This window comes from Drosophila simulans, chromosome X (genome assembly GCF_016746395.2).
Source record: "Drosophila simulans strain w501 chromosome X, Prin_Dsim_3.1, whole genome shotgun sequence".
In the NCBI taxonomy this organism is placed as follows: domain Eukaryota; kingdom Metazoa; phylum Arthropoda; class Insecta; order Diptera; family Drosophilidae; genus Drosophila; species Drosophila simulans.
The window spans coordinates 9,209,119-9,236,439 of NC_052525.2; the positions used below are offsets into that span (position 1 = coordinate 9,209,119).

The 27,321-nt window shown below is 40.3% G+C and overlaps 1 protein-coding gene across 4 annotated transcripts in view; it reads right to left on the bottom strand.

Annotated features, from left to right (window-relative positions):
- Nucleotides 1-27,321, bottom strand: part of LOC6725561 (tyrosine-protein phosphatase non-receptor type 9) — a 33,827-nt gene that overhangs the window by 5,867 nt on the left and 639 nt on the right. Inside the window, exons 1-3 of one of the 4 annotated variants that reach the window (XM_039297321.2) lie at nucleotides 18,226-18,514; nucleotides 11,480-11,896; nucleotides 11,180-11,410 (exon numbers count right to left, since the gene is read on the bottom strand). In XM_039297321.2, coding sequence (XP_039153255.1) covers nucleotides 11,180-11,410; nucleotides 11,480-11,896; nucleotides 18,226-18,339 — 762 coding nt within the window. In that variant the 5' untranslated portion in view covers nucleotides 18,340-18,514. Of the gene's footprint in view, nucleotides 1-5,607; nucleotides 6,492-11,179; nucleotides 11,411-11,479; nucleotides 11,897-13,418; nucleotides 13,646-18,225; nucleotides 18,515-27,321 lie in introns of those variants that run through there. The other 3 variants (XM_039297322.2, XM_039297323.2, XM_039297324.2) reach the window with 3 other exon arrangements.

Sequence of the window (27,321 nt, forward strand, 5' to 3'; positions counted from 1 at the left end):
GCTTAAGTAACACATATGGTATATTAAGCTAACATTTTATACATTAGGACATTTATCTCGAGGACCGATTAAATGTGCATTTTTTTTTTGGCTAACTGCTGCAGCTTTGATGAAGTTGAAAAGCCGCCAGGTAAAGTGGCTAAAAGAAAACTGCGTCAACATACAACGGTTCGGTGGGCAAGAAGGAAAAGTGGGTGATGGTGGTTGGCTGTTGGGGCAAAAGCACCGGCAACCTTCACCCAGTTGGGAAAATGTTGAGAAAATTTCATTGCGGCATTTTTCGTCGATGGCACATTGAGATAGAGCAAAAACAACAAGTGGAAAACTTGGCTTCACTCAAAGGTGAAATGTGATTTCCCAGCGCAAGAGCGAGAAAGATAGTTATGAGACAGAGATGGGTGGAGAGAAAGGGGCTGTGGGTGGCTCCTCGTTATTTCCCGATGTATTTCTGCTTTTCGGAGTATGTGCACACACGTATATAGGTATGTATATCATCCATGCCATCATTATTTAGTTTATTGGCCTCAAAAGCAGTGCAGCAAGCAGATTAAGGTCAGCAAGCACAGTGGGCAAAAAGTACGTGTACATGTGTATATCCAACCGAAATGCGTTACAACCAACCGACAACAACAAGAACAGCAAATGCACTTTAATTAAACGCACAATCACAACCAATATAGGCACACGCACACACACACACATCCATGTGTTTTTGTGGAAAATTTAATTAAAAGTTCATCCCGCAGTTTACCTAAAAAATATTGTCTTTTCTCCTGCGTTTATCCGCTTTCCCCCCATTGTTTCGCTTTGTGCATCTGCTGTTGGCTCAATAAATTCCGTTTAAAGCCCTAATTGGCAGCATATTCAATTACATCGGCTGACCCCACCCCCTTCTGACCCCTTTTTTCGTGGAATTTCTTTCTCTTCTTCTATGGCTACGGGAATTGCATCATCAAATCTTACACAACAGCACACACACACACGCAAACATAAAGAAGTTGAGCTCCTTCCTGCAGTTGGGAATGTCAATTGTCATGTGACTCGAAAAAGTTGTGATTTAATTGACTTCATGTCGGATATCCGGTGAAACATCGAAGCATCGTATCGGACATCCTATACAAAACTGTATAAGAAATGGCATTTCCTTTCATCTACCGCTTTTCCTTCTCAATTTTTACCTTCATATTCATGTTCATTCCTCAAACCCTCGTTCTCTCGCTTTTTATGCTCTTGTTTTGCATTTAGGTTTGTTAGCATGTGCACTTTCACTTTGATCCCAGCACACACACACATCTGAGATTATGAATGCTCCTTGTAGGAAGGACTAAGAACACAAATAATACCAATTGAAGCCTTTAACTTTAGTTTATTTCTAACCTGACATTTAAATCTCCCTTTTGATTGTCTTATTTCGATAGACCCTTGAAGTTCTTAATTCAATACTTGCAGTAATAATCACCATGCCTCGCTTTTCATCATTGTTTCATTTCTGTCCTTAAGGATCAGGTGCCATTCTATCATATTATCCCATGTCCTTCGGTGGCGCAATTTGCATATTGAATAATAAGTAAATTCAATAAATTCCATAAATAATCTACAAGGCTACGCTACAAGGCACAGGTAAAAGTAATGAAAGTAATCCCATGCTCGTTAGTAAGCAATCAAAAACTAATCCATACATATATAGTATTAGTAATGCTTGTGCCTAATTACTCAAAAGTAAGCAACACTATTTATTACCATTACTTTGGCAGTCTATCAAGGGGAAAGTAGTTCCCATGTCCCGAACTTGTAAAATTTGCATTTCAGCGGTACTCAATAGAGGCAATAAATAAATAAATAAATAAAATAAAAAATAAATGGCCCAAGGTGCGTGCCTTCAAGAAGTTTGAATGGCTAACAAAAAGTAATAAGGAAATATTGTATAGCATTTCATTTCATATTCTTTTCTCGCATGTGAACTTTGGGGGGTGCTTATGAGTCATAATTGGGCATTTGGATTGTTTTCATTTCTTGTGTCGTACAATATTATATTGAAATGTATACTGAAACCAAAACCAAGAACGCACAAAAATCGAACTTGTCGCCTGGCATTTCAGGGTCACAAGCCCAGCTGTTCACCCCGCGCCCTTCCGCTTTTCCGAATCCCCCCCCCCCCCCCCTTGAGGAGACTGTTCCCACATCCAATTAGAATCCAATTGGGGGGCTGGCGGCGCTGAGATAGCAGGCAATCTAATAATAACAATCACAATGTTCAGTCAGCCGCCCCACCATCCATGCACACATTTAATTGACAAACACAGCATACGGAAAATACTAATAACAAAAAAGAAAAAAAAATATATTGGAATGGTGCATAGGTAGCACCGTGAACATACTGCTGCTGTTCTTGGCCAGATTATTTGCCCTGAGGGCCAAAAAGTCTGCGCAAAAGTTGAACGAAACTTGGGACAAACTTGAAGCATCCACCTTCGCGTCTCCGGATTCACCCTTTCTATTCCGCTTCACCCTCCGCCGACATGCCACGCCCCCGTCGTCTAGGGTAGGCAAGCCGAAAGAGGCACTAACAACACAGGAGAAATTTTCCTGATGGGACTCAAGTGGGCAACTTAACGTGCCTTGGCATGCGCTTCACTCCCGATTCATCCCGACATGTCTGCTGTGTCCTTATGCCTCCCATACTCGTTACGTGGCTGCCAAAGTGTGTGGGATGCCGGAGAAATTGTATATTGTTATATGAAGTTTATTCCGGGCTAAGGCTAAAATTAGTAACTTTGGCGGTACCGAGATGCACGGAAATAAATTAATAGTAATAAGTAGTACGGTGCAGGTATTTGATCTTCAAATGTATGCATCTTAATTTGTTAACACTATAACATTAGCCTGGTCACCATTGGATGCAACAGAACTTTCCAACACCATCTGGGTAACGTGGAAAAAATCGATTTCCACAAAATTGACTTTAGTGTATAACAGCTCAGCTCGAGTGCCAAAATCCACTTTCAATCTGTACTGAGAATTATGGAAATAAGCTGGCTTATTAAGTAACATCCCTTGAATTACGCGATCGGACGTCGATTTTAGCCACGCCTTTTGGAAATTCCCGAAATGGCGTATGGCACATATTCCAATGAATCCATGCAATGGCATTTAATTGCAATCTATACAAATGTCAAGGGGGACTCACAAGGAAGCCAATTAGCCATAAATTTCTGCGGAATCGACGCGCGTAAAGTTCAAAATGTTATCAAGCATACGCCACGCGGTCCCAACAAATAGTATAGTAGAAACAACGTCTTTTCTCTGCCCATTCCATTTCTCAGCCATATTCCACATATTCAAAGGGGGCGAAACAATAAATAAATATGTGAAATTAGCCATGGCCAAAATTGGTAATGCGTTTTAAGCTTGTTCCCGTCTTTGGGCATGAAACGAATTTGTCGTCGGCGTTGGCCGAATAAGGCGAAAGCGGCACGCACAGCAAACAAACCGATAAACCAGCAGGCAAAGAGACGCAAGCAAAGGGAGGAAGAGACTTAAAGACAAATGAATAAGCGAACGTGGGGCCAAAAGATCATGGGAAATGGCCATCGATAAGTTATGATTAATCAGCGTTATTCAATTATCTAATTGAAGAATAAAATTCGTATATATTTTTAACACTTTTTTTCATCATAAAGTACAGCTAAAAAACAAAAAAAAAAAAAAAAAAACCAGCCAAGCCAGAAATCTTTACGATGAAAAGGTTTCCAAGTAGAAAGGCACAAAATGACAAAAAAGCTTAAGCCGTACACAAAATAAATAATAAATATTATTCGGCTGCAGGTGGAACAATCACTGAAGAGAAGTCAAAGATATCCGTAAGGGGAATCAATATTGGATAGCTCAGGCTAAGCCATGCTAATTGGAGAGCTCTTCACGCTGATTGACTGACGGCACTAACTCACACACACACAAGCACACGCAGGGAGACCACCACACACACACACTTGTGGGAGACCCCAACCGAAGCGAGGCTTATTTGCTTATAAGGCCGCAAACCAATCAATTGAAAATCCCTTCGAGACACGGCATAAATACTTAAAACATTTGTCATAGTAAGGTCGAAGGGTTGCAATCGATGCAATAAATGTACTATTTATCATCATGTGTGCAAGCAGTCTAGTTTGTCATTCATCGAAGAAATTTCTTTGTGGTTAAAAAAAAGCGTATAATATTAATGATAGTTGAATAACCAAATATAACAATCGATAAATAAGATCGATAGTTCAGATAATACGCTTCCTAAATAACTTCATAACAATAATTAAAGCTTTATATATTCAGTATACTACAGATTACTGGTCCCAATTGAAACATGAAATTCTAATCCATAAAGGTCCTCAATTCTAATTATTTTATTCATTGCATGAACAACTGTCTTAAAATTCTGATACGCACTGTAAGGGGGTCTCTTTCTCTGTGACATGTACACACATTCAAATATGAGCAGACATCGGGGGATATAAATCAAAAGGTAAGAAGTAAAAAGTGGCAGCACAAAAAAAAAAATGTATACGCGCCGTGGAACGAACGCCAACAGCTGTATTTGATTGCCTCCACTTGTTCCTCCTCGTTCGTCGTACTCCACCCAGTTCTACCGCTTTAGCCCCTGTATTATTGGCATATTTGCCATTGTTGTTGTTGATTTTTGTCAAGCTCTGCGAATGACAGCCGCAGCAGCTTTTGTTGCGCCAAAGAAAACAGCGGAGAGGACAGGTAAGCGCAAAGAAAACAAAAGTCGCATATCACCTGCCATTGATGGTCGACCAAGAACCCCAAAGATATCTTTCTATAAATTGGCTAAGCGATTAACTTTAGTGCCAATCAACAAATGTGTTCAACAACAACTGGCTAAGCTAAATAGCATTCTTTTGAAGTAGATAACACGATTAGTTCGATAGGTAACATCGATATTTTCGATTTTTAATAGATAAACCAGCTATTCACGCTTTTATCAATTTGTAAACTATAAATACATCTTGGCTATCTCATGCTGGATTTCCCTATTTAGTTTTCATGGCCTCGTGAATGGAAGTATCCCCTGTCAACAGTATTTTCGCACCCAGCCGGGCCAACCCAATTAGGTGACCTACTTTGACACAACGACCCCTATTCGAAAGCATTTGGCATTAGCTAATTGAATGGCACAAGGGCTCAAGCCGCGAGATTTCAGCCGCTTATTGATTAATAACGATGGAGTAGCCGTGATTTACCTAAGCACCGCGATCAGCTTAAAACGTGATTCACTGTGAAAGCCCAGTCTAATGAATCACAAGCAAAATTCAAATTAAAATTAAATGTTTGCTGTCTACAAATAGCCAGAGAAACAAAAAAATAGATTTCCTTGAAAACAAAAGACAGCGAAAACAACAAATATACATTTTTTGGCGAGGTCTTTACAAATCATTCAGGGGGCGACTCTCTGTCCATATAGGCGACAAGTACATATATATCATTGTTCATATATCTGTCCATATCCCCAGTATATATATATATATATGTATATACGTGCATATATGTATGTATATACAGCTCGGCTGTATCTGTATCTGTATAATCGTGTACCTGAGTCGCGCGTTGGCGTTGTTATGGATTGTTGTTGATTGCCGCGTTGTTGCTATTGTTGTTGCCGCAACCGCCGCTGTCTAATTATTCAGATTTTTATTGTAATATATAGTTTGGTTCGCACAATTAAATGCTAATTGCGTGCACTTTCAATTGAACAATTTTACATAACTTTTTTGCTTGCGTTTCTATATCTTTTTTGTTTTTCGTGTTGATTCTCGCCGATTTGTCACATTACACAATGGGATGGATGCACATCCTCTCTCTATCTTCTTTTGGGTTAAACGGCAGACACACGGGGGTTGGGTTGGGATTGTTGGGGTTTCAACAGGGAAAAAACAAAACAAAAATACGCATTTGAGATCGGGTTTTATTTTCTAAGTTAACCAGGGATTTCAGTTGATTATTCAGTTGTCAATTTATGCCCTACACTTTTCGAGATTTCTGCGAGGTTTTTCACCCGGTTGCAATCCGCGAATTTGTTGCTGCAAATTGCGTGTGGAACATTCAACAAACTAAAGCTGATTTCAGATACACACATACACACACAAACGCACACTCACGCACCGAGAGTTTTCCACTTTTCTTTGCACTTGGAAAAAAAGATAAGAATGTTTAAGCACTTTAGCAAAAGGTTTTCCGATTGAGCAACAATTTGGAAAGCATTTCGTTGGCTTTTTATCGTCAGTTCAGTTTTTCAATATTTCGATTTTCCTACGCCTCTGAGTTGTCTCTTCTTGGCCGCTGCGTTTCATTGGATTTTCTCGCTTTTCTTTATGTCGTTTGTTTGTTGCGCGTCGTCGTGGAAAGCTGAACTACGTCTGACTGCTGCGGCTGCTTTATTTTATTTTTTTCGCTTCGTTTTGGTTTTTTCAGCTATTTTTTTTCCCCGTTCGCTATTTTGCGGCTGCGTTCTCGGCGCACGCGCTCTCTTTCTTTTGCCACCACCATCGGCGGAAAAGAGCGGACGAGCGGGTCGGTGGGCAGCGCTCGCCCTCTCTCTGGCAACCCTGGTGGACACCAGGGGGTTGTTGGGAGAGCGAGGGACGAGGGAGAAAGGAAGCGCGAGAGCGAAGGTGAGAGCCGTAGTAGCGCTAAGGGTGGTTTTGCGAGTGCAAGGTTGCATGCGATGCAGCTGTCGATTGCTCGCGAGTGGGTGGCTCAAGTGGTTAAAGTCGGCAAACAGGGTTGCCAGCCCCGCTTAGAAAGCAGGGATATTTGAAGCCTCAGACCACTCAATAAAATTAGGTCCATTTGGAAGTGATATCGAAAAGTAATGTACAGACTTTCCAACTAAAAAAGGATAGAGTTTGAAAACAATTCTGAGTTTGTCTAAATGTCTTCATCGTTTCATATTGATGTAGTTTGCCAAATAAAGAGTTTAAGTCATCAAAGATTAAACAAAATACGTTTCACTTTATATGGAGAGGTGCTTCAAGTCACAAAACAAAAAAAAAAAAAAAAAAAATGCTCACAAAAATGACCTATGCATTGATGACTGTGCCTTCGGAATTCTCCGACGTTCGTTTTCAGATTAAGTAAGTTCACTTTGGACTCATTACCCGACTAAAAAGAAGGAAATAGCTATCATAAATCAACCAAAAATACTAATTGCTTAGATAAGATAAGTTCTTTAAGTTCATTTTACTCTAGCCATAGCACGGCTTTTGGAAATGAAGGTATTTTCTTTATAAACAGTCCAAAAATATGAATTACGCAATAATGTCAGTTAATATGTATTAAAATGTTGTCATTGAAAGAATTAATAAATCAGAAATCAACTTCCAAGTTTAAAGGCATACTACTTTTAACTAGAACTATATCAACTATTTTTTTTTGGCGAATTTTTGTTTGGATTTTCCGGAACCACTCTTGTAATGCGGAAATAGAGTAATCCACGTTCCGAGGGCGTACAATTCTCTAGTTTCTGGTGTATAAATTTGCATTTAGACGCTCGAATCTGGTCTAAACATTTGCGTCAATGTCGAACGGCTGTGGCAACAAAAAGCACGTTGTAAAAATAACACAAAACAGCAGCTAGCCAGTCAGCCAGCCGAGCGGCCAACAATAACAATAGCGTTAACATATCGACGGCGTCATCGCATTTAACCCAACTGAATGAATGAACTGCCCGCCGATTTTCTTGCGAACGATGTGATCTATAAATACGACCAAATTATCCCGCCGTCAATCACTGTTTGATCAAGTGTTTGTGGGCCAAGTGCAGCAGCCAATAACAAAACGGGGGCAACAAAAATGTTACAAAAAAAAAAAAAAAAAAAACTAAATTAAACACGAAAACTTTAGCGCGCGTGCATCGAAAATGGGAAATGACTTTTCCAGGTGTACGCACATTTTAACCGCTCTTTTCCGTTTGTATTTCTTTGGGATAGTGGGTGCTTTTGGATACAATCTATAACGTTCGACTAGAACACGCCAACTGAATTAGTTAATCAAGCAAAAGCGTAAGATAGCCACCAGCGACACAGTGAAAAAGAGCGCGCTTTAAAGCTTTGCTCTCTACGTGCTCTCTCTATATCTCTCACACCAGGTTTATGCCATAAATTTCATGAATTATTAAATATCAACATTGTGGATTTGTCATATTCACATGTTCGGACATACATATCTAAATCAAAGTTGGGCGTTGTAAGTCCCACGTTTAAAATATAAAATATTTTCCTTTTTTTTATGATTTTTTGTTTCATAAACAGTGCTACGCATAAACACCGTCTCTCTCACACTTCCACACTCTCTGTGTAAAAGTGAGAGTGAAAACGCGTGGGCACATTCCACTCTCTGCACGAGTGTGGGTGTGTGTGCGTGCCACGATCGCTTCCATCTTCACATTGGGACAACGCTGCGTATGCGTGATGGCCCTAAAAATATTGCGCATACGCGCCTTGGTACACGACAGAGTTGCCGCGCTTTTCCTCGTCTCTTTCCGTACCCATGACGTCACGGCATTCGGGCTTGCCGCCAACGCAACTTATCTTCCGCCCGCTCTCTCTTAAGCCCAAAAATGAAATAACGAAAAAAAATGCCTTAGACACGCGTCAAAGAGAACGCTTATTGGACACTCTCATTCTCCCGCACTTCCTCTCCTCTCCAACCATTCAACCATCTCCCTCTGACCAGTGGCGTTCCATTTGCGAGGGAAGAGCTCGCCCACGCCGAATCGTTTTCATTGTTAACTTTATTTTGTGCGTTTTGATTTTCGTGGCAGAATGGAATTCATATATATATAGATGGATATGTATTTAAACAGTTGAGTCCAGAAAAATAGCGCCACAATAGCATCATTTTAAAATGAATTATTGTATATAGCGTGGGTTGTATACTTTTATATACTTTTGAAAGCATCTTTTGTAATAGTTGTTATTTTCTCCCAAAATCGTAATAACCTTTATCAAGGATTATAAAGATAGATACACTTCTAATGAAAATATCATAACGAAATTCTAATGAAAATATTATGAGATAATATTAGATAGCCAATAACGATTGACATTTGTCTAACGCAGTCTGTACATCTGAGTGGGAAGATTATGTATACAAATATGGGTAGGTAGATAAACACCAATGTAAATGTTTATTCATACATATACACCTGAAGAGGCCTTTTGGCAAATTTAGCGAAATATGTCGAGAGACTGCAATGTCCGCGGACTTTCAATGCCGGCCGGCGATTTCTCTGGGTCCCCATAACACTTACAAATATACCGTATATATATATCTATATATATACTTTCGTTCGAGGTACGATCTCTGTTAACTGTACATAGCCAGTTGGACGACAAGTAGAACGCAATTTCAAGACAAACATCAAAACAGCAAAGAGCACAAAAATGTGGGACTCGAGCAAACGGAACGCAAATGAAATGGAAAACAAGGCAGCGACAGCAGCAACAATAAAAGAAAAGGAAAAAAGGAAGGAAAACAGGGATGATGATAGCTACCTGTTGTTGTTTTATTTATTTAATGCAAATAGTTGAAAAGGGGCTGGTGACAGTGGGCTGTCCCCAATCAAAATTACGTCTTACTTTGTGTGTGTGACTTAGCCGGCGTAGTTGCTTTCATTCATTTGCGTGGGCAGACGAATGCTTCCGCCCACGCGGTCATGCTGCGACTGCCACGCCCACGCTCAGGACCACCGCCCACCAGCAACTACTCATCTCTACCTTGTGCGTGTGTGTGCGTGGGTATGTGTATATAGAGTAGGTTTCTAGTTTTTTTGTTGCAGCGCTGATTGTGTGCACTCAACTTCTTCCTCCAACAAGGATTTCCGAGTCAGGTACGACAGTAATATTTTATGGGAGTTCATGTAAAAAAACAATGCGAATAACTAACTTTTATGGGCGGAAAAGCAGAATAATAGAGAACGCCACAACAGCACTCAAAGGGCCCACACTTTACAGTTTTCAAAGCAATTAAAAAAAATAAATTCCTATAGAGAGGGGTCATACCTTTTTATTTTTACACAATCTATAATTTACATTACTCTATTAAATAATAGCATCTATTATTGAGCTGATATCAAGCTCACTTATAAAATGATTGTTGTGTTGTAAGCTCCCTCTGTTTTCAACTATAAAACAAAGACTGTTGAGAAACCAGCCGAAAATAAAGAGCCAAATAAATTAGGAACTTGCCCAATACCCACTTCATGGATCCCTCCCACTTTCCTTCAATCAACGTGAACCACAAAGTAAATATGAAAAAAAAAAAAAACAAGAAATACATTTGACGCATGACATGAAAAGCCAACGAAACGAGACAGAAATTTTCAGCTTGAAGACATTTTTCCTCCATTCCGTTGATAGAGAATCCACAGGCCACTTGGCACAGAAACCACGGATAGTTGGATGCGCGTATACTGATTCACAGATACGACAAAAATGGCAGAAAAAAACAAAAAAAAAATCCGCATATGGCACACGAAAAAAGCACATACCAAATGGGAAATATCTTTTGCATTAATAGAGGCATGTTTAATATTTTAATTTCAGAGACCACCGTGTGCCACGCTTCGTGCCTTTGTGGGGCAAGCTGGGATTGGGTTGCGTTGACTTTTGACTTGCCACGAGCCGGAAGTGCGACACAATGGGGCAAAACTGCAGGGGGCAGGCACTGTGATGACATGCGAGCCACCTGGAAATGTGTCGGATTCTCCATAATATAAGGCTAATGACTCAGTTCTTAAACAACAAGTACATGAAACTAGTCTCGCATAATCGTAAAATATTTGAGAACATCTTCTACATGAAATCAGATAACTATAGTTTGACAGTAAAAATTACAGATAAGCCGTTAATCTTAAGCTGAACTCATTCATATTCTTTTTTTGGAACCAACCAACTGCTAGTATAAAGCTACCATTGAAAGATCCTAAAAGTAGATACCCGATAACTATGGTCATTTAAAATCGACATTCAATTAAAAACTAGTTAGCGATTGCATCCTCGAAGCTCTATGCATAGTAAAGATTCACTTTTTATATAGTTTCTTGATCCCTCTAGCAATTTCGCGCTGGCTGCCCAAAAGTATGCCACGCTGGCCGATCGAAACTCACCTTGAGCAGTGTGAGAATCTTCTGGGAGAGGTCGTAGTCGAAGTTGGAATACTTGGAGCCGCTCATGTCGTAGATAAATACGAGACCGGCACGCTGCGTCTCCGAATCCTGGAGCGCACTGTCCAGCTGATAGACGATGCCCTGCAGCGTGGTTGTGTGCGAAACGCTCAGCGGACTGTGTCGATTGGCGGTGAAAAGGGCGATGGCAGCGCCACTGGAAGTGCGTGCGGGCTGAAATCAGAAACGGAAATGATTATCAACGCATTCCTGGAGTAGATGCGGAAATATGTCACCACTCACCAGGATTGTGAACTTGCCGGTCTGCAACTCGGAGCGCAAGGGCTCCACATCCGGATCGATGTTATACAGATACTCCTTCAGGCGGATCTGTTCATGCTGTTCGTACAGCGAGACAGCTCGCGGTATATCGAATTTACGGGCGTACAGAAACTTCACGGCTGTCGTATGCGAGATGTGGCGCCTCACAGGCGCCGCTCCCCCACCGCCACCTCCTCCTGCACCTGCTCCTCCTCCTCCACCTCCACCTCCACCTGGCGCCGGTAATTGCACCTGAAGCTGCTGCAACTGTGGCGGCACTACTGCTATTAAGTTCTGCGTGCTGCTGGCTGAAGAGGAGGAAGTTGACGGGGATGTGGTTGTCGTCGTGCTGCAGTTAGCACCTAGATTGTTGCAGAGATCAATGAATTGTTTCACAGCCTGAAAGCAAAAATATACATATTAATTGTTTATGAGTCCTAAATCAATTTTATCAAAATACACTTCTAGTGAATTGATTAGGTTGCGTAGTAATTACGACCTCTAATAAATAAGTTTTCTGAGAAAAGCTAGGAATACTATAAATATTTTTGCATATGTTCCACGAAAAAATGAATTAATAGTTTCCAGAATGGAAATCAAAAGGAATTACCACATGAGTATTTAAAAAAAAAACACACCGATTTTTAATTCGATTCCATTACATTACGAATTTATGGAAATAACTACTACTACTATGACAGTGCAAGTTTATCGCATAAATTCAGTATCTTCGCAAATATCTTGGAGATCTGAAAAGATAGCCTCGTTAAATGCATCTGCAGTAAGAGAACGGGTTAAACTTCGATGGGACCTCCATCATAACCAAGTGAATTTACGACAATTGGTTAAATTACGGAACTAGTTCTGTCACTCTGACACACATAAAGTGGTCAACTGGTTTCCGCTTTGCCATTGCCCATTTGATTCATGGGCATTGGCATTAAATAGGATTGCCAACGGCGTGCAGATCAATAAAACCGCCGACTTTATGATCAGCGGAACTAGTTCAGAGCCCGCGGATCGTAAATTTGTGCAGTTTATGGAGTGATGCAAACTCTGTGTTCTCACGACTTCGTGATGCTGTGCAATTAAACACGGTGATCATCCTTCATTTTAAGCTAATGCCTCACGCCTATGATCACATCATTGGCTATAATGCTGCCGTATATTTATATATGTACATATATATATATATATACTGCACTATGTATACAGTATGCACATTGTGCAGTGCTATTGCACTGTGGCCCACCTTATCTGCCTCGAAATGGGGCGAGATTAAGTGTGTAAATGGGAAATATCAACAGATGTGCCACCTTTTGGCTTTTCCGCTTTCAGTCGAATAATCTTCTGTCTCTGGCAATTTCCGCAAGTAATCGGCAATGTTTTTATATCTTTGGGTGTACAGTGTACATACATTTGTACTCCTAGTGAAAAGTGCAAGTTTCATTCGCTTCTTAATGGGTCAATCGTTATTCTGGGGAGGGAGGTCTTTTGACCCCGTTTCCCATCAAGGTTAATGCAATTCGATACACGCCACGAAAGTATCGGATCAACGAAATTAAAACATTATTCGCTTGTGAGAATTGCTCAATTAAAGCAATTCGTCATTATTGGGGAACCAATTGAGGCATTATTTCTTTATCTGACTCTCTTGTTATCGGATTTCCAATGTTTTTTGTACGCCGCTTCTTTTTTGCTTGCCATTGAACAGGTGCGAATTTCATCGACTGAAAATTGATTCATTTAATACAAACAATAGCTGCGTCTTCCCTATGCTAGCGATTTTCTGCACCAACTAATTAGACAATCCATATGCCAGACACGACCACGAGCAATGTGTATCTATATATACATTACAAAACGTAGAACGGAACTGAATGGTACCGTTTGGAGCCCATTGGAACGGATCATAACCCACCTGTTCGCGGTTGCGACGTCGTTGATACAGATGCACCATGGTCTGTCTGTTAGTGTTCAACTCAAATCACATATAGATCATTCGCACTATCAAGACACCTGAACAAAAATAGGATATATCCTTTGGGCACCGAAATAGATATGGAGTCCCTCCTGATCGATCTTCACTATTGGCCACTTCGCACTTCCCTTTTCGCGACACGCCGCGTCCGAAGTTTCTTGGATACTGAAAACTGCAAACAGTCGCGACCACTTGGATTCGATCGTCGGGCAGAGCGGAAAACAGCGCTGTCGGCGTCGTCATCGTCATCGACTGACTGATAGCGGTTACACCGGGAGAAACGCACGTCTTGTGTTAAGACCAACAGGTTTTTCAGTGAGTCATTTCGGTTCAAAATGGAATCCTAGCATGATGCTTACAATTTGCTGGGAGGAAAATTTTATTTAAAGAAGACTCCTAGAATTTTTCGCTAAGTGCTCCGCCGCTGCGCTGCTGCGGTTAACGAACTGCAGGGGCAGAGCACACGTTGAGCGTTTTCTCGGAAGCGGAGACGCGGGCGGCGCCAGCGGAGGCATACCAACAATTTGAGTCATGCGGGAGTCGCCGGCGGAGACAGAGACGGAACCGGAGCCACCATATGTCACCCTTCGACCGGTGAACAGTGGGCCAGATCGGCGATAACATCGATGTTTGATTAGTGCTGCGGCTAGCGATAAGTTATCTAGCAAATTGTGTTCGTGAGAACTCGAGCTTTTTATCTGCGCGAAGAGTTCGCAGAAGTTCCCATTCAATGAAACGCAGCCTATCAATTAGCATGAATTACTCTAGCAGCTCACGTACTCGTGCGAATTGTCACCAATTAATTTGTATTTTTTGCAACACGAAAAAAAAGTGCAAGTTCACGACAAATATTGGAAAATAGTCATTAATTTTTGCAATGGAATTTGCAAGCTTTTTTTTACGAGAAAACCGAAGGCCGTTACTGAAATGATGTTTTCGTAGAAAATGTTTTCTTGCTAAAGATAATGGATTACTTATATCATAATCATTACAAATTTTTAAGTAATTCCGTTTTTAGCATCTAATTTTTCCCACTGTGCGGGTCCAGGGATTCCTTTGAAACGGATTCGGATGATGTGGACCCAAAAGAGAGGTGAGCGATGCTATGCGTCATCGTATTTATGATCCTCACCTCTTTCACAGCGATCACGTTTGTTTATCTCGCCTCTTTCTACGAATACATTATCGCAACGGAGTCTGGAACATTAAGCCCCTGTTATGACATAAGATATTCAATTCATTCGTTTCGAGGGAAATGACTAAATAAATCCATTCAGGAGTCGAAATTCAAGTCCTTTGATCCGTAATTGGACTATTTACTTTGCAAAGCAAAGCAAAGCAAAAAAAAAAAAAAACAAACACACATACTGAGTGGAAGTGGGTATGCAGTGTTTGTTTATGATGTGTCATCCGTCGGTTGTGGGTTTGTTGTTTACTTGCAGTTAGTAGCTGGCCTAGGCCAACAGGTCACCAAGTCGTGTCTAATTTTGGATACCCGCTAATGGCCCCGCGGGCGCTACTTTCACTTTTGGCACGCGGGGATCACGGGGGCGCAGCGGAGCGGGCGGGGCCGGACTGGAAATCAAAAAGGTTTATCGGAGAGAGTCGCCCGAATGCCCCGGATTTGTGACTAAGTTCAATGGAATGGGTCAGCAGGGGGTGGACATACATACGTGATGTGTATGCTGCTGATTTCCATGAAAATATCTCAATCAATCAAGTGAGAAACGCTTACAGAAGATCATTAGTTTGTTTTGTTCTGGAGGAGCTTTTAATATGTTGAAGAAAACGAATAATTAATCTTAATTTTTTAAATTTTTTAACCTATTGTTATTAAAAATGGATAAAGTACGGGTGCAGGAATAACTTCTTAACATATCGCTTAAAGCATCAGCATAAACAAAAGATTGTTTGTCAATTAGCCTGATGCTAAAGAAAGAAATCTAGAAAGCAGCTCGTGAAGACGGAAGGCGGTTCACTCACTTCCGGTTTCGGTGCACAGTTCGAGTTTGAGTTCTGGTTATGGTTATGATTACAGTCAACGTAAATCTTTTGGCCAGAGCCAGTTAATAGAGCAACAACCAACCAACGAACCAACAACTACGACCAGTCTTCTTAACTGTTTGCATGCAAAGTAAAAGCGACAGACCTGGCAAAACTGTTCCAATCCGTTTCGTTCGGATCGTTCGGTTAGTTCGGTTCTACCTGGAAACTGTAAAACCGCTTGGGGCCATGGCTAAATCGGTGTCTCCGATCTCTGGAGAAGACTCTTCTGTTAACGGACTCTGAGCATGAAAGCCACTGGTTGCTGCTTGTTCTGAAAATCAGCCAACGATCAGCGATCGGAAAACTCTCAGTCAGCCAGATAGTTAGTTAGATTCGCTTGGGGAAAAACTGAAGCCCATAGACCAAACACCATGCAGATTGGTTGGAGAAACTAACTACCATCGAGCAGCAGCCATATCTATCTGTCTGATCAACATGGCAGTTACCGCGCACAGATCACTCATCATTTATGATTTCATTGCTGACTAATCTGGTCGTAAACAATTGCTCTGTAGCAAATGGAGCATTAAATCAGAATATGTACATATATATTTAACGCTGAATTGCACTTGGTCAGTGAGTTGACAACAGTTGGTCGGTCACGAGAAAAAGGGGAAACACAGCTTTAGAATCCGTATATTATTAACTATTTAACCATCCGCAAAGTTAAATTGCTACACTTCAAAGCCACGTACAGATTGCTTAGAGTAGAATTTAAACAAAAGTCCATCTTTATCACACCTACCCCTTTCGCTTTGTTTTGAATTTCCATTTCCCTTACTGTAGCCATTCAGCGAGTTCGGATATTAACCCCCATTAAGTGAATGCACCAGACCCTCCCACAGGATCATCAAACGAGGCTTTCGCCATTATTTATGGCTTCATTCCGGCTCCTTTCGACGATTTCCTTTCACAGGATGCAGGATATTGCTGACAGATTGTTGTCTGAGAATATTGCACAGTTTCCAGCAGGAAAGGACGGACAACGAAGGGGTTTTTCGCAGGAGGGGCTACTTCCTTTCACACTTTCGCAATTGATTCGAAATGCTCTGCTAAAGCGCATTTATTATGCTTCCGCTGAATGCGCAGTCGCAAATTGGTTTACGGGGCGTGATATGGTGGGGTTTGTGGGATGACAAGCGGAGCGGAGAAGAGCTGACCCCATGGCGGATGGTGGCAACTTGGAGCTGGACAAAAGACCGCTCAGTTCATATGTTGCCGCTACAGTATGACCTCTCTAAGGCGAACCACTCAGTAATAGTCGCATAAGACTATACAAATTTTGTTTGAAAGAAAATATTATGTTATTAGAGACATTCTATTACAAATAAATTCCAATTTCAAGATTCATTAAAACCAAGACTTCATTCAAGAACAACAACTATGCTTTTCAAACGGTTTATCTTCATTGTCTATCCTCAGAGCCCCCCCTCTTAGCTAGCCCCCCCTTTCGCCACGCCCATTTGCATATGAACAAATGCTTTTAGAAAGAAATCCAACGAAGAAGCGGCGAAATTTCATTTGCATGCGAATTGATGTCGAGTCCCCCGTTCGCCTCATGTTTCTTGGGTTTCTTGTGCGATGAGATGTGTTACATATGGGTTCGAATCCGAGTTCCAAACGGAACTTGGCCAATAGCAAAAGAAATGCGAGGTGGAAAAAACAGAAACCAGCTGTTGGATTACGCGGCTAAAAAAGCTAATGGAACATGATTTCATACTACCAAAAACAACAACTGCTTTGAATTTTCGAAACTATCTGTAAGCATATTTCATGGGAAGAAACGTATGAGTAATTAGAATTTTTAAGTGCAACATACGGAAACGCAAGGTGTAGGTGTTTTGTAATAACAACAAATTCCATAGGGCTTTGAATGAGTAAGCCAACTCTGACTGAACTTGATGAAATATAGTATTAAAGGGGCAATTGATAGAAAATGGTTGTACTTGAACATTTTTCTAATTTAATGGCTAGTGAAAAAAATACCATTAGCCATATCTTAATTTCGTAGATCTGACTCTCTTGTTTCTCGGTATTAGGCAATTAGATACTCGATTTTTTTAACACCAGTTGAGATAAGATAGCTACTTCGTATAACTCAAATGGATCCATTCTTTCTCTCTTAAGACAAATACAGCATCTGAGATAAGTGAGTGAGTGTGTTCATCTCGCTTTCCCGGTAATTTTCAGGTGGAAAGAAACCAACTTCGCAGAAGTCTTTGTTCGATGCTAATGAACTAGAGAAGAAAGAACAGCAGAAGAACACATCTTGAAGCTTGAGAGAGCGCAACAAGTTGAAAAGGAACAGAAGGAGCCAAAAAGGCAAGAAAAACTATCTATAAATAGCGCAGGAAAAGAAAAAACGATGCAAGAAGAGAGAGACTACACAGGAGGAAAAGACATTGGCAGTAAATATATAATATTGAGAGAATTTAAGTAACTTTAATGTGCATTTCGCTTGACAAAAAAAAACTTTAAACTTAATAGAACCCAACATTATAGGGTAATCTGACTAAGTTCATTCTTTCTTTAATTTATATCATTTTTTTTTGGTGTGCTAGAGAGAGAACCACGCAAAAAGAGAGCAGAACCTCTCCTGAGGTGAGAGAAAAATAAAGCAAAGCTTAGAAATTAAAAATCAAAGTCATATGTAAGAATGAGATGGAAGTGCGCACACACACACGCACACACTGACACACACCTTGGCAATACACAGGAAGAGACGCCGATGACAGCCGCTATCCTGCTCGCTCGTGCTGCCGCTATTGTTGTTCCTATCCTCCTGCCTGTCCTTATTCCATTGCGTTTGCTGCATTTTACGGCATTTTTCACACACCCACACGCTGGAACAAACACTATATTGCACACACACGCACAAAAACAAATAAATAAATAATAATAATAATTTAATTCCACATCACAGCGAACAGACGCGAGCGCACAAGGCGGATGAGATGAGATGAACGCGCGTCGACTGACAACAAACAATGAACAGCAAACGGCGAAACAGCGAGAAACGCAGCCAGCAGCCTCTGTCGGCGTCGGCAGAGCTGCTGCGCATGCGCAGAAGAGAAAGAGGAGCGCACAGTGGGTCAAACAGGTAATCTAGTTGTTTACCATTTACCAAATTCCACATTTAAGATTAAGACGCAAAGATATTTGCCATTTTCAAAAGTATGAATTACTACCTAATAAAAACGTATTCCATCTGAAAGACCACTTTGCCCACTGTGCTGCGAAGAGAGGCTGAGCGAGTGGAGCTGCGCAGTCCGCCCCATTACAAGGCGTTGTCGCTGCCACTGACACAGTTCAATGTCAGCCGGCGGAAGAGCGAGAGAGAATAAGAGAGAGAGAGAGAGGAGAAAACGGGAGCCCATGTTAAGATTAAAAGGATGCCCATTAACAGTGATCATGATCTGTTAATTGCCAACAAGTACAGTAAAAAAGCCCAAAACCCAACCTCTCGTAATAATAACATTCTTTATTAAAAGTCTGACTTGAAATGATGGTTCTAAATCAGCTTATGAATTCTGCGAGTAGTTTAATAATAACTTTTGAATGAAAAAAATCAATGTAATCATTCCTTCTTCCACAGCGAGGTCCCACTGCATTCTAACATAAGTGCGCAGCGAGCTCAGCTGGCAACCGACAATGGAAATGGGGGACATCAAATGTGAGGAAAATAACTAAATCAAGCTTAAATCTTAATGCCAAAAGGCACGGCTCGCTGAGCGGCTTTTGTGCTTAATTTAATTTATTTTCTTGGCCGCTGCTCATGACTTCTTATGAAAGTGTTAAGAAATTTCGCCAGTTTCGAGTGTCGCTGGTTAAAATTTCACTTGCTTCGCGTACGAATCACATACATACATATGTACATATGTATACATAGTATGTGCATATGCGAGTGCGTTTTGTTTTCTACCATTTGCGCATGATTATTGTTATTATTTTTCATTATTATTACGCTTTCTTGTGTTTGCGCGCGCCTGTCTCTCGATTATTTAAACAAAACGCTCGCTTAACTCTGTCTCTGTACCTCCAAACGGGGTCCCCTCCCCCCTTTCTTCAACCGAGGGGCGTGACATTGAGACAAGACAAAGGCCTCAAGCATCACGCTTCGCTGTTGGTGTTGTTGTTATAATAATATTATAACTATTATAACTACTATTGTTGTGGCAGCTGTAGAGCAGAAAACTTTCTTTTCAATGCGTTTTTATACACAAATCCGCATCGAAAAGAAATCACCGCAGCTTAAACACACATATGTTAATACCAATGGATCGATCTGATTGCTACAGTGGGACATCAGTAAGGGCAACGGCTCAGCAGTAAGTATAGCTCTGACTAGTTGGTTAAGTTGCTTAATTTACTAAATTCAGTGCTCTACCCAATAATATTTTTAATTTTAGCTAGCTTCGTCTATTTAGCGTATTGCGACTGTGTTTGGCGCCCTCAAAACGAGTTTGATCCACAAATTAGCCACTGCTGTTGACCTCATTCCTCATAGAAAGTGATCACAAATGGGATTAGGGGCATTATCATAACCCCGCACCCCCCACCACCACCCTCCCTCATTATCAGTATCTATACGATTGCGCAATGGAGCGAGATTCGGAACCCCCCGAAAAACAACGAACAAAAAAAAAAACCTGGTAACTGCCTTCGATGATGCGACATATTTCTCCAGTTGGCCGTGGAACGTGACTAAGCTGAGCAATTGAAAGCATTTCTCATTCTCCATTTCTCCAGCTGAAGACTTCTTATGTCATGCTTCCAACTTAAAACTGCTTTATTACGAAGTTAGTAATTTAAATTCAAGATGTACATATGTCCAAAGAAAGTGCTTGCAAGATTCGCGGTACTTTGACAATATTACTTTGCTTATTTTCAACTAAACAAAAAGTTACTAGATACAGTTTTGGAGATTATTTAAGTGAACAGTTCCATAAAGGAGTAACATAGTATTAAATAACTATAAACTAATATCAAATGTTTAAGGGTAAATCTGGAATTCCACAGTAGAATAAATAAACTGTAAGTGTATTTGGTAGCCCTGTGAGATTCCCCCCTATTAGTACCCCCTCCACTCCAGACCGAGTCCACAATAAAGTCTGACATGTATCCAGTCCATTCCCCTCCTGTCCATTTCGTTTTTGGCACAGCCGATGGGCAAACTGCCAAGGGAGGAGCATAACAGCTTTAGAGTAGCAAATGGGCAAACAAAACAAATGAAATGTTGCCTTTTTAATTATCAGAAATGGCTAAAAACTTCTGAACAGGAGAGCCAAATGTGGGAGAAACCAACAGCAAACGTGTTTTGGAGCCCTATGTAGGCCAAACAAATGAAAAGCCCCCTCGGTCCTCGCATTTGTCGCTCTATACCTCCACACGTAAATACATATGTACATATGTACCTCCCCCAAAAACTCATTTCTTTTGCACAATGTAAATCGGTCAAACCAATCAAAAGCGAAAAAAGAGCAACAATGCCCCCTAAGAGTTCTTTCAACTTGGATTCTGCGTTTTCTTCTAGATTTTACACGTGTAAAAATGAAATATGAAAATATAAGTATCGCTACGATACGTCAGCATCTAATAAATAAACTTAACAATCGTTCACTTCAAAAACGTAGCTATAAGTTAAATAAACCTTTTGAATTAACTTTCGCAAGTCAAGAAAATCTGAATATTTTTCTCCGTGTACCTTTAGTTTTGATTTTTGTTAGAAATGGCTAAAAGCCCGCGGCATTCGAAAGTGTCGAGGATAGGATCAAGACAAGTTCGGAGTCAAGAGATGAGAGATGGAAAATTAAAGATACGGACGACGAGATGGGGACACATGTCATTGTCAGGCCGTGGTCCAAATGCAATTGAGAATATATCGCAATGAAGACTTGAGCACGACACAATGCGCTCGGGTGGACGAAGAAGGGTGAAGAGAGAAGGGGCGCGGAGAGGGGCTTGGTGAAGAGCAGCGGAAATGGAGACTCAGACAATGGGAGCCCTCGCATTAGAAACTATATATTTGTGTAAAGAGCCAACAGCAGGCAAAAGTAAAGCAAAGCGAGGCCACAAACTATGCTGGTAATTGTGCAAAAGAAAGCCGAAGAACTGAGAAGAGCCTAAGAAATAAAGAGGGATATAGGAAAGGCCAAAAAAATCAGATACACTACAGTAAATTCTCTATAAATCAAACCTAGCTTAGCCTGATTGATAGTCCTAACAATAGTGAATAGTAAAGATAAGCACCTAATTTAGTTCTTAAAAGATCTAAAATGTTTGTTTCTACTTTAAAATTCATATAAGTTTCAACATGCCTTCAATTTTTAGAAGACAAAAGAAATGATAGCTTTCTCTATATGCGATGTACATATATAAACAATATTATTATTATTCTAAGACTACTTCAAATATCTTTCCTTACAAATTTTGCGTTTAGCTAGACTACATTATACAATTACCACTGTACTAGCGAAGAAATCTTTGCGGAAGCAACAGCACAGGCCAAATCCACGCCAGCATCTAAAGCTCCGAGGAGGAGCATCATCAGCGCCAGATTGGGATTCGGATCCAGAATCAGAATCAGAATAAACTAGCGACGGAGCCGAAGAGCTGTGCCTCTGGTCTCTGAGAGCCACTCACCCGGTCGGTCACATGCGAGTGTGCGAGTCGAGGGAGTTCAACAACCTGCATGATTGGCATGGAGGCATGGCACGGAGGCGAACAACAAAAAGCGAAACACAATGCCCTAGCTGCACACCAAGTTCTACTCCTCACCATTGGCGGCCGGAGAAGCGCTGGCAAGCAATCGCAATAGTTCCAATTATCCATAAGTAAATGGAAAATCGTAATAAACCTCGGACCTGGAATCTGGCCACGATTAAAATGGCCGCACTCAGATAGCCAGACTGCATCCATCCATTGACCCACTTTGGTGGCAAACACATCCCCGGAGATGAGGAGCAATTGGTTGGCAAACAATCGAAGGGTTAACAATGCAGTAAGCTCGGAGATTAATGGTCAATTGCTGGGATATATGTACATGGGCTACACAGGCAAATAGGTTGCAGATTACGGCTAAGCCACAATTAATAGTTCTTAAAATAAGACTTTTGTTCTAATGCAAGATATTATCCAATTAAATTCGAGACGAGAATCCAGCAATACGACATAAACTAAGCTCAGCGTCTGGTAAACAGCCTAAACTATATTTAGATATAAAAAATGAGCACATATTCATAACATTTAGAATAATATACAAGTTGGTAGCGCAAACTATTCAAAACAATCCACTTGCACCCATACGAGTCGAGTATCAATGAAATATACGCGAACAATCAGATTCTTGCCTATATGTTTATATATGTATGTATATATACCATAAATATCCGCAGGCAAGTGTATAGCAGTAATCGCAGAAATTGCGCAACAGAATTTTCCATATGCTAACACGCTTTCCATTTCCCCAGCATTTGAGTTGAGAAGCGCAAAAGTTTGGCGGCGAGTTGCGAAGTATTTAGTTTGCCCAAGGAGATTAGGTTGCTTGGCGTCTTTATTTCGTTTTCTGAGATAGTTGTTTGAATATATTTAGTGCTATTTAGTTAGAGTTTAGTGGGTTAAAGCCAGGCAGACATTAGGTTCTAAAGGTATTCTGTGTGTAGTCCACACCTTTTCTAGTTTTTTGCGCATTTGTTAGCCTGTCTTAGCTCTTCGCTTCATAATTATTATTATTTTTTTTTACTTCGCCAGCTTGTTTATTTTTGGAATATTATTTTAGCTAGGCGCTCGGGGCTCCCAGAAAATGGGCGGGAAAGAAAAAGGCTGCAGACACCACCCCTTATCCAATCCAACCAAACAGCGTTCCAGTTTTGATTTCGGTCCGGGCGGCTGTTCCACTTTGGCTGGATTGTGGGCTTGGTTCTTGGGCTATGGGCTATGATAAGAGAAAGAGCACTAGGATTGGGCATGGGCATGGGCGAGGACTACTACTGGGCCTGACCCATTTCCAACGAGCGAACACACATGGGCCCAGTTGCACAACGTTCTAGTGTTTATTTTCCATTTTATTTATATTCTCCGCTTTTTCGCTTTTAATGAAAGTTATTGTGGCCGCTATCTGTGGCACAGCCCTCGCGGCTTAATCAACGCAAATGAGGAAGCCCAGTCAAATCAAGAACAGGCATAGCAACAGGCTGCCGCTGACGCCACCACCACCACCACCACCACCACCACCACATCCACATTCCCACATCTACAATCCCCAATCCTCATCCTCATCCACATCTTCATCCTTCGGCTGTGGCTGCTCTGCCCTGGGTTATTGTACTTTGGGCTGGTCTGGGTTCAAAATCCCGGCACAAGGATGCCATAATAAATCCAGGGCAACCGAAAAGGGCAGAATGATGATGATGTTGGCAGGAAAGGAAGAAAAGGAAGCCAAGTTGCGGCGGGAATGAAAAGGACGAGCAGTCAACTGCAATGGGACACAAATATTTCATAACTTTGTAAGCGCTCGCAGCGCAGAGGTTGAGTTTAAAAAAATTCCACAAAGGGTTCGTACAAAATTCGTTTTGGGGATTGCATTTGAAGGGGGTGGGGGGTAGCTAAAGCGCCTAAGGAATCAACGGATAATTGTTAAATGTTGTGCGCTTGGAAGTCATGATACTTTTAATACACTTTTATTTCCATAAGTGGAAATATTCCATAATATTCGCTAAAACCAATATTACGAATTCCCCTTTTCAAAAGCAGAAAACAGCGCGCCACTGTCGAATTTAATGCACAAATAAATGTATTTGTGGACATGGAACCCAATGCACTATGGGGCATTTGGCCTGTTTTTTTTGCAAAAATGTGTTTTTCACAAGTATGCAAAATTGAAGTATTTTAGTATTAATACATTGGAAATACGTTAGACTATTATGTTTTAGCCGGCAAAAGTAATTTTAACAGTGTACTGTTATAATAACAGCTGTTAAAGTCGGCTGTTGCGAGCATATACCAGGTGGCTGCAAAACGCGCAAAATTTAGCTTAACTTTCAAAGTGTTAAAATTTTAAAAGAAGATCGTAAAAGAGTAAAATTTGAAATAGATAATCAATTTTCAGGTTTGTATTATGTATATATATTAATATATTGTTTATTGTGTGCGTCTATTTCTAACAATTTGTACATTTAGCAAGTGGTGTCAACATGTAGCTGTTAGAAAAAAATTTCAACTTTGAATAGAGCTATAAAAATTTGTTCAAATTTGTTCAGTATGTGCTTATATCCATGTTGTAGTGTGTTCAATTCCTAACTCATATCAGGTAGTCTCTATGTGCGTTTTTTGCGGTTTTTTGAGAAATTTCATTTTTTAGGGAACAACATCTCGATTGCCAATGCTGCCCTGCTGGAAGTGTGGCGCAAGCAAAAGGGTGTTCGTCAAAAGGAAAATTCTTTTTGCACTTTTATTAGTGGGCATTTTTCTGATAGCAAGCTAGACTTTAATGAATGATTAACGAATAGTAATAATAACGAATGTTTTCAGTCAATCTTTTGCGAAATTGGAGAAAATGCAATCGAAAAATATATGAATTTTCGAAAGTTTTTTCAAAGTGGTTAGAAGAACACCTAGTCCTGAAGGTAAAAGAGAAAAATAAAAAGGAAAGGCAATTAGCTGGATTCCCGAAAACGTAATATTATTTTAAAAGTTTGAGTGGCAGAAGACAGCAAGTAGATGAACTCGTATGGGCGCAGAACCACAACGAACGTCTTTTGGGTCAAGCTGCAATGCTAGCTGCACGGAAGCGCGGCCTCCTGGATCTTGCAGACATACTTAAAATTCTTTTTTTGAACCCAGCCAAGGCAAATATAAATAATATCCCATAATATCATCAATAAATATAAAGAGGCGCGTTCGAAAACATAAGCCACTATCTCTTCCACCAGAAGTCATTCAAAATTTGAATTTCAAATGTTAGCTGGCGAATTTGAACCTGACACCGATTCTTCAGACTCTATTGGTTGTAAAGACGAAGACGATTATGAATTTGTATACAATATTGAAATAAAAAATTAACTTTAAAAATATAATATTAAAAAAAAAATAAAAATAAAAAATTGGGGCGGAGTTGGGGGCACGCCCACTTTTCCAAAATATTCCTGGGGGCATATGTAACACATACAAAAAAATTCATCCAAATATCTCCCATAGTTTAGGAGTTATTAATTTTTGTAAAAAAAACAGGCCAAATGCCCCATAGTGCAATGGAGGAACCCAGGAACCAGAGAGGCGGCTGAAGTGTTGTCATTGTTGTTGCCCGACTGTCTGCCCCTTTTATGAGCAATTTGATTTATGCATCGAACAGACAGACAAACTGACTGGCTGGCAAAAGTACATGTGCAACAATGAGAACGCAACAATTTGTAGTTAGTAATGTCAATTCAAGTGAAATCAATTGCGTGAAAAAAAAATGTGTGGGAGAAAGCGGTGTAAGCAATCAAAGGATGCCAGCAGGAGAAGTCGCTGTCAGGATTATCCCATCCATCCATCAATCGAATTCCGAGTCCTGGGAATTTTTCATTTCGCTTCCAATGAATTCAATAATATTTGAAATGTATCAATTAGTTTAATTGGGATATGAAGTTCGCTTGTTAGTCTGCCTCACATTCAATAGAATCCACGGCAATTGCACAAAGAACTGATTAATTATAAATAATTATAACACTGCGTCGATAGTTAAGTGATTAGAATTTGTATACCCATATGTGTACATTTGTGCATATTTACATTTACAGAACAATTTCTATATGTACATAGGATTTTCAATCCAAAGTAAGATCGCGTGATATGGATGGCAAATCAGAAAATAAACCACAAATTGACCTTCTCTCTTCTTTTTCCCACTTCATGACTACCACGTGCAACAACAACAACAACAACAACAACGATACGTTTTGCATGAATGAAAATTTCGCCTTAAAGCAATTTTGAAAACCCCAAAATAAGATTTCCAAAGAAATACGAATTTACGATGCCGATGGATGGGGAAATCTCGAGAAAAAAATAAATAAATTATCGAGAAAGCACATAAACAACGCTACTTCCGATTGGCGTGGGGAAAATGCAAAGGAAAATTTGGAAAAACTGGCGACTACAAAAGAATTTCGTTGTAGAAATTATTGAATCCATTAATGCAAGAATTGAGAATAAATTTCAAAGAAATTTTTAGCCAATTTGAAATTTTTTTTAAGCTATAAATGTAGTTGAATACGTTTTACAACTGTGTCCGTAGAAAAATGGTTATCCAAATGTAAGATAAATATATTTATATATTTACTATATTTTATAAAATATTACCTTTTTTTAGAATTGCTTAAAGACAGAATAATGTTTATTTTTCGGTGATTTTTAATTCGTAAAATCGTATGGAATATTTTGAAAAATTACCAAGCGCATTTTAAAGAGGAATTAAAAATCCCAATTAAATTAATATATTTACACGATCTCTCAGTCGCTCCGCTCTTCTTCTTGTCACTCCTCCATCTCTCCCACACCCCTTTAAGTGATTAAACAAACAATGGCAGTACAATTGTGCACCAGTGTGTGTGTTTTACAGTGGTATTGGGAGCAAAGATTTGTGCAATGCAAAATTGGCCGACTTAAAAAAAAGTAAAAAAAAAGCTGCTATTTTAACGAAGGGAAAGCGTTTTTCCTATTGCGCTTGCAACTAAACCGGGTTTTGACCCTTTTGCAAGAGCAACAGTAACAACAACAAGAAAAACAACTGCACTCCGGAAATCACTTTCCCTAATGA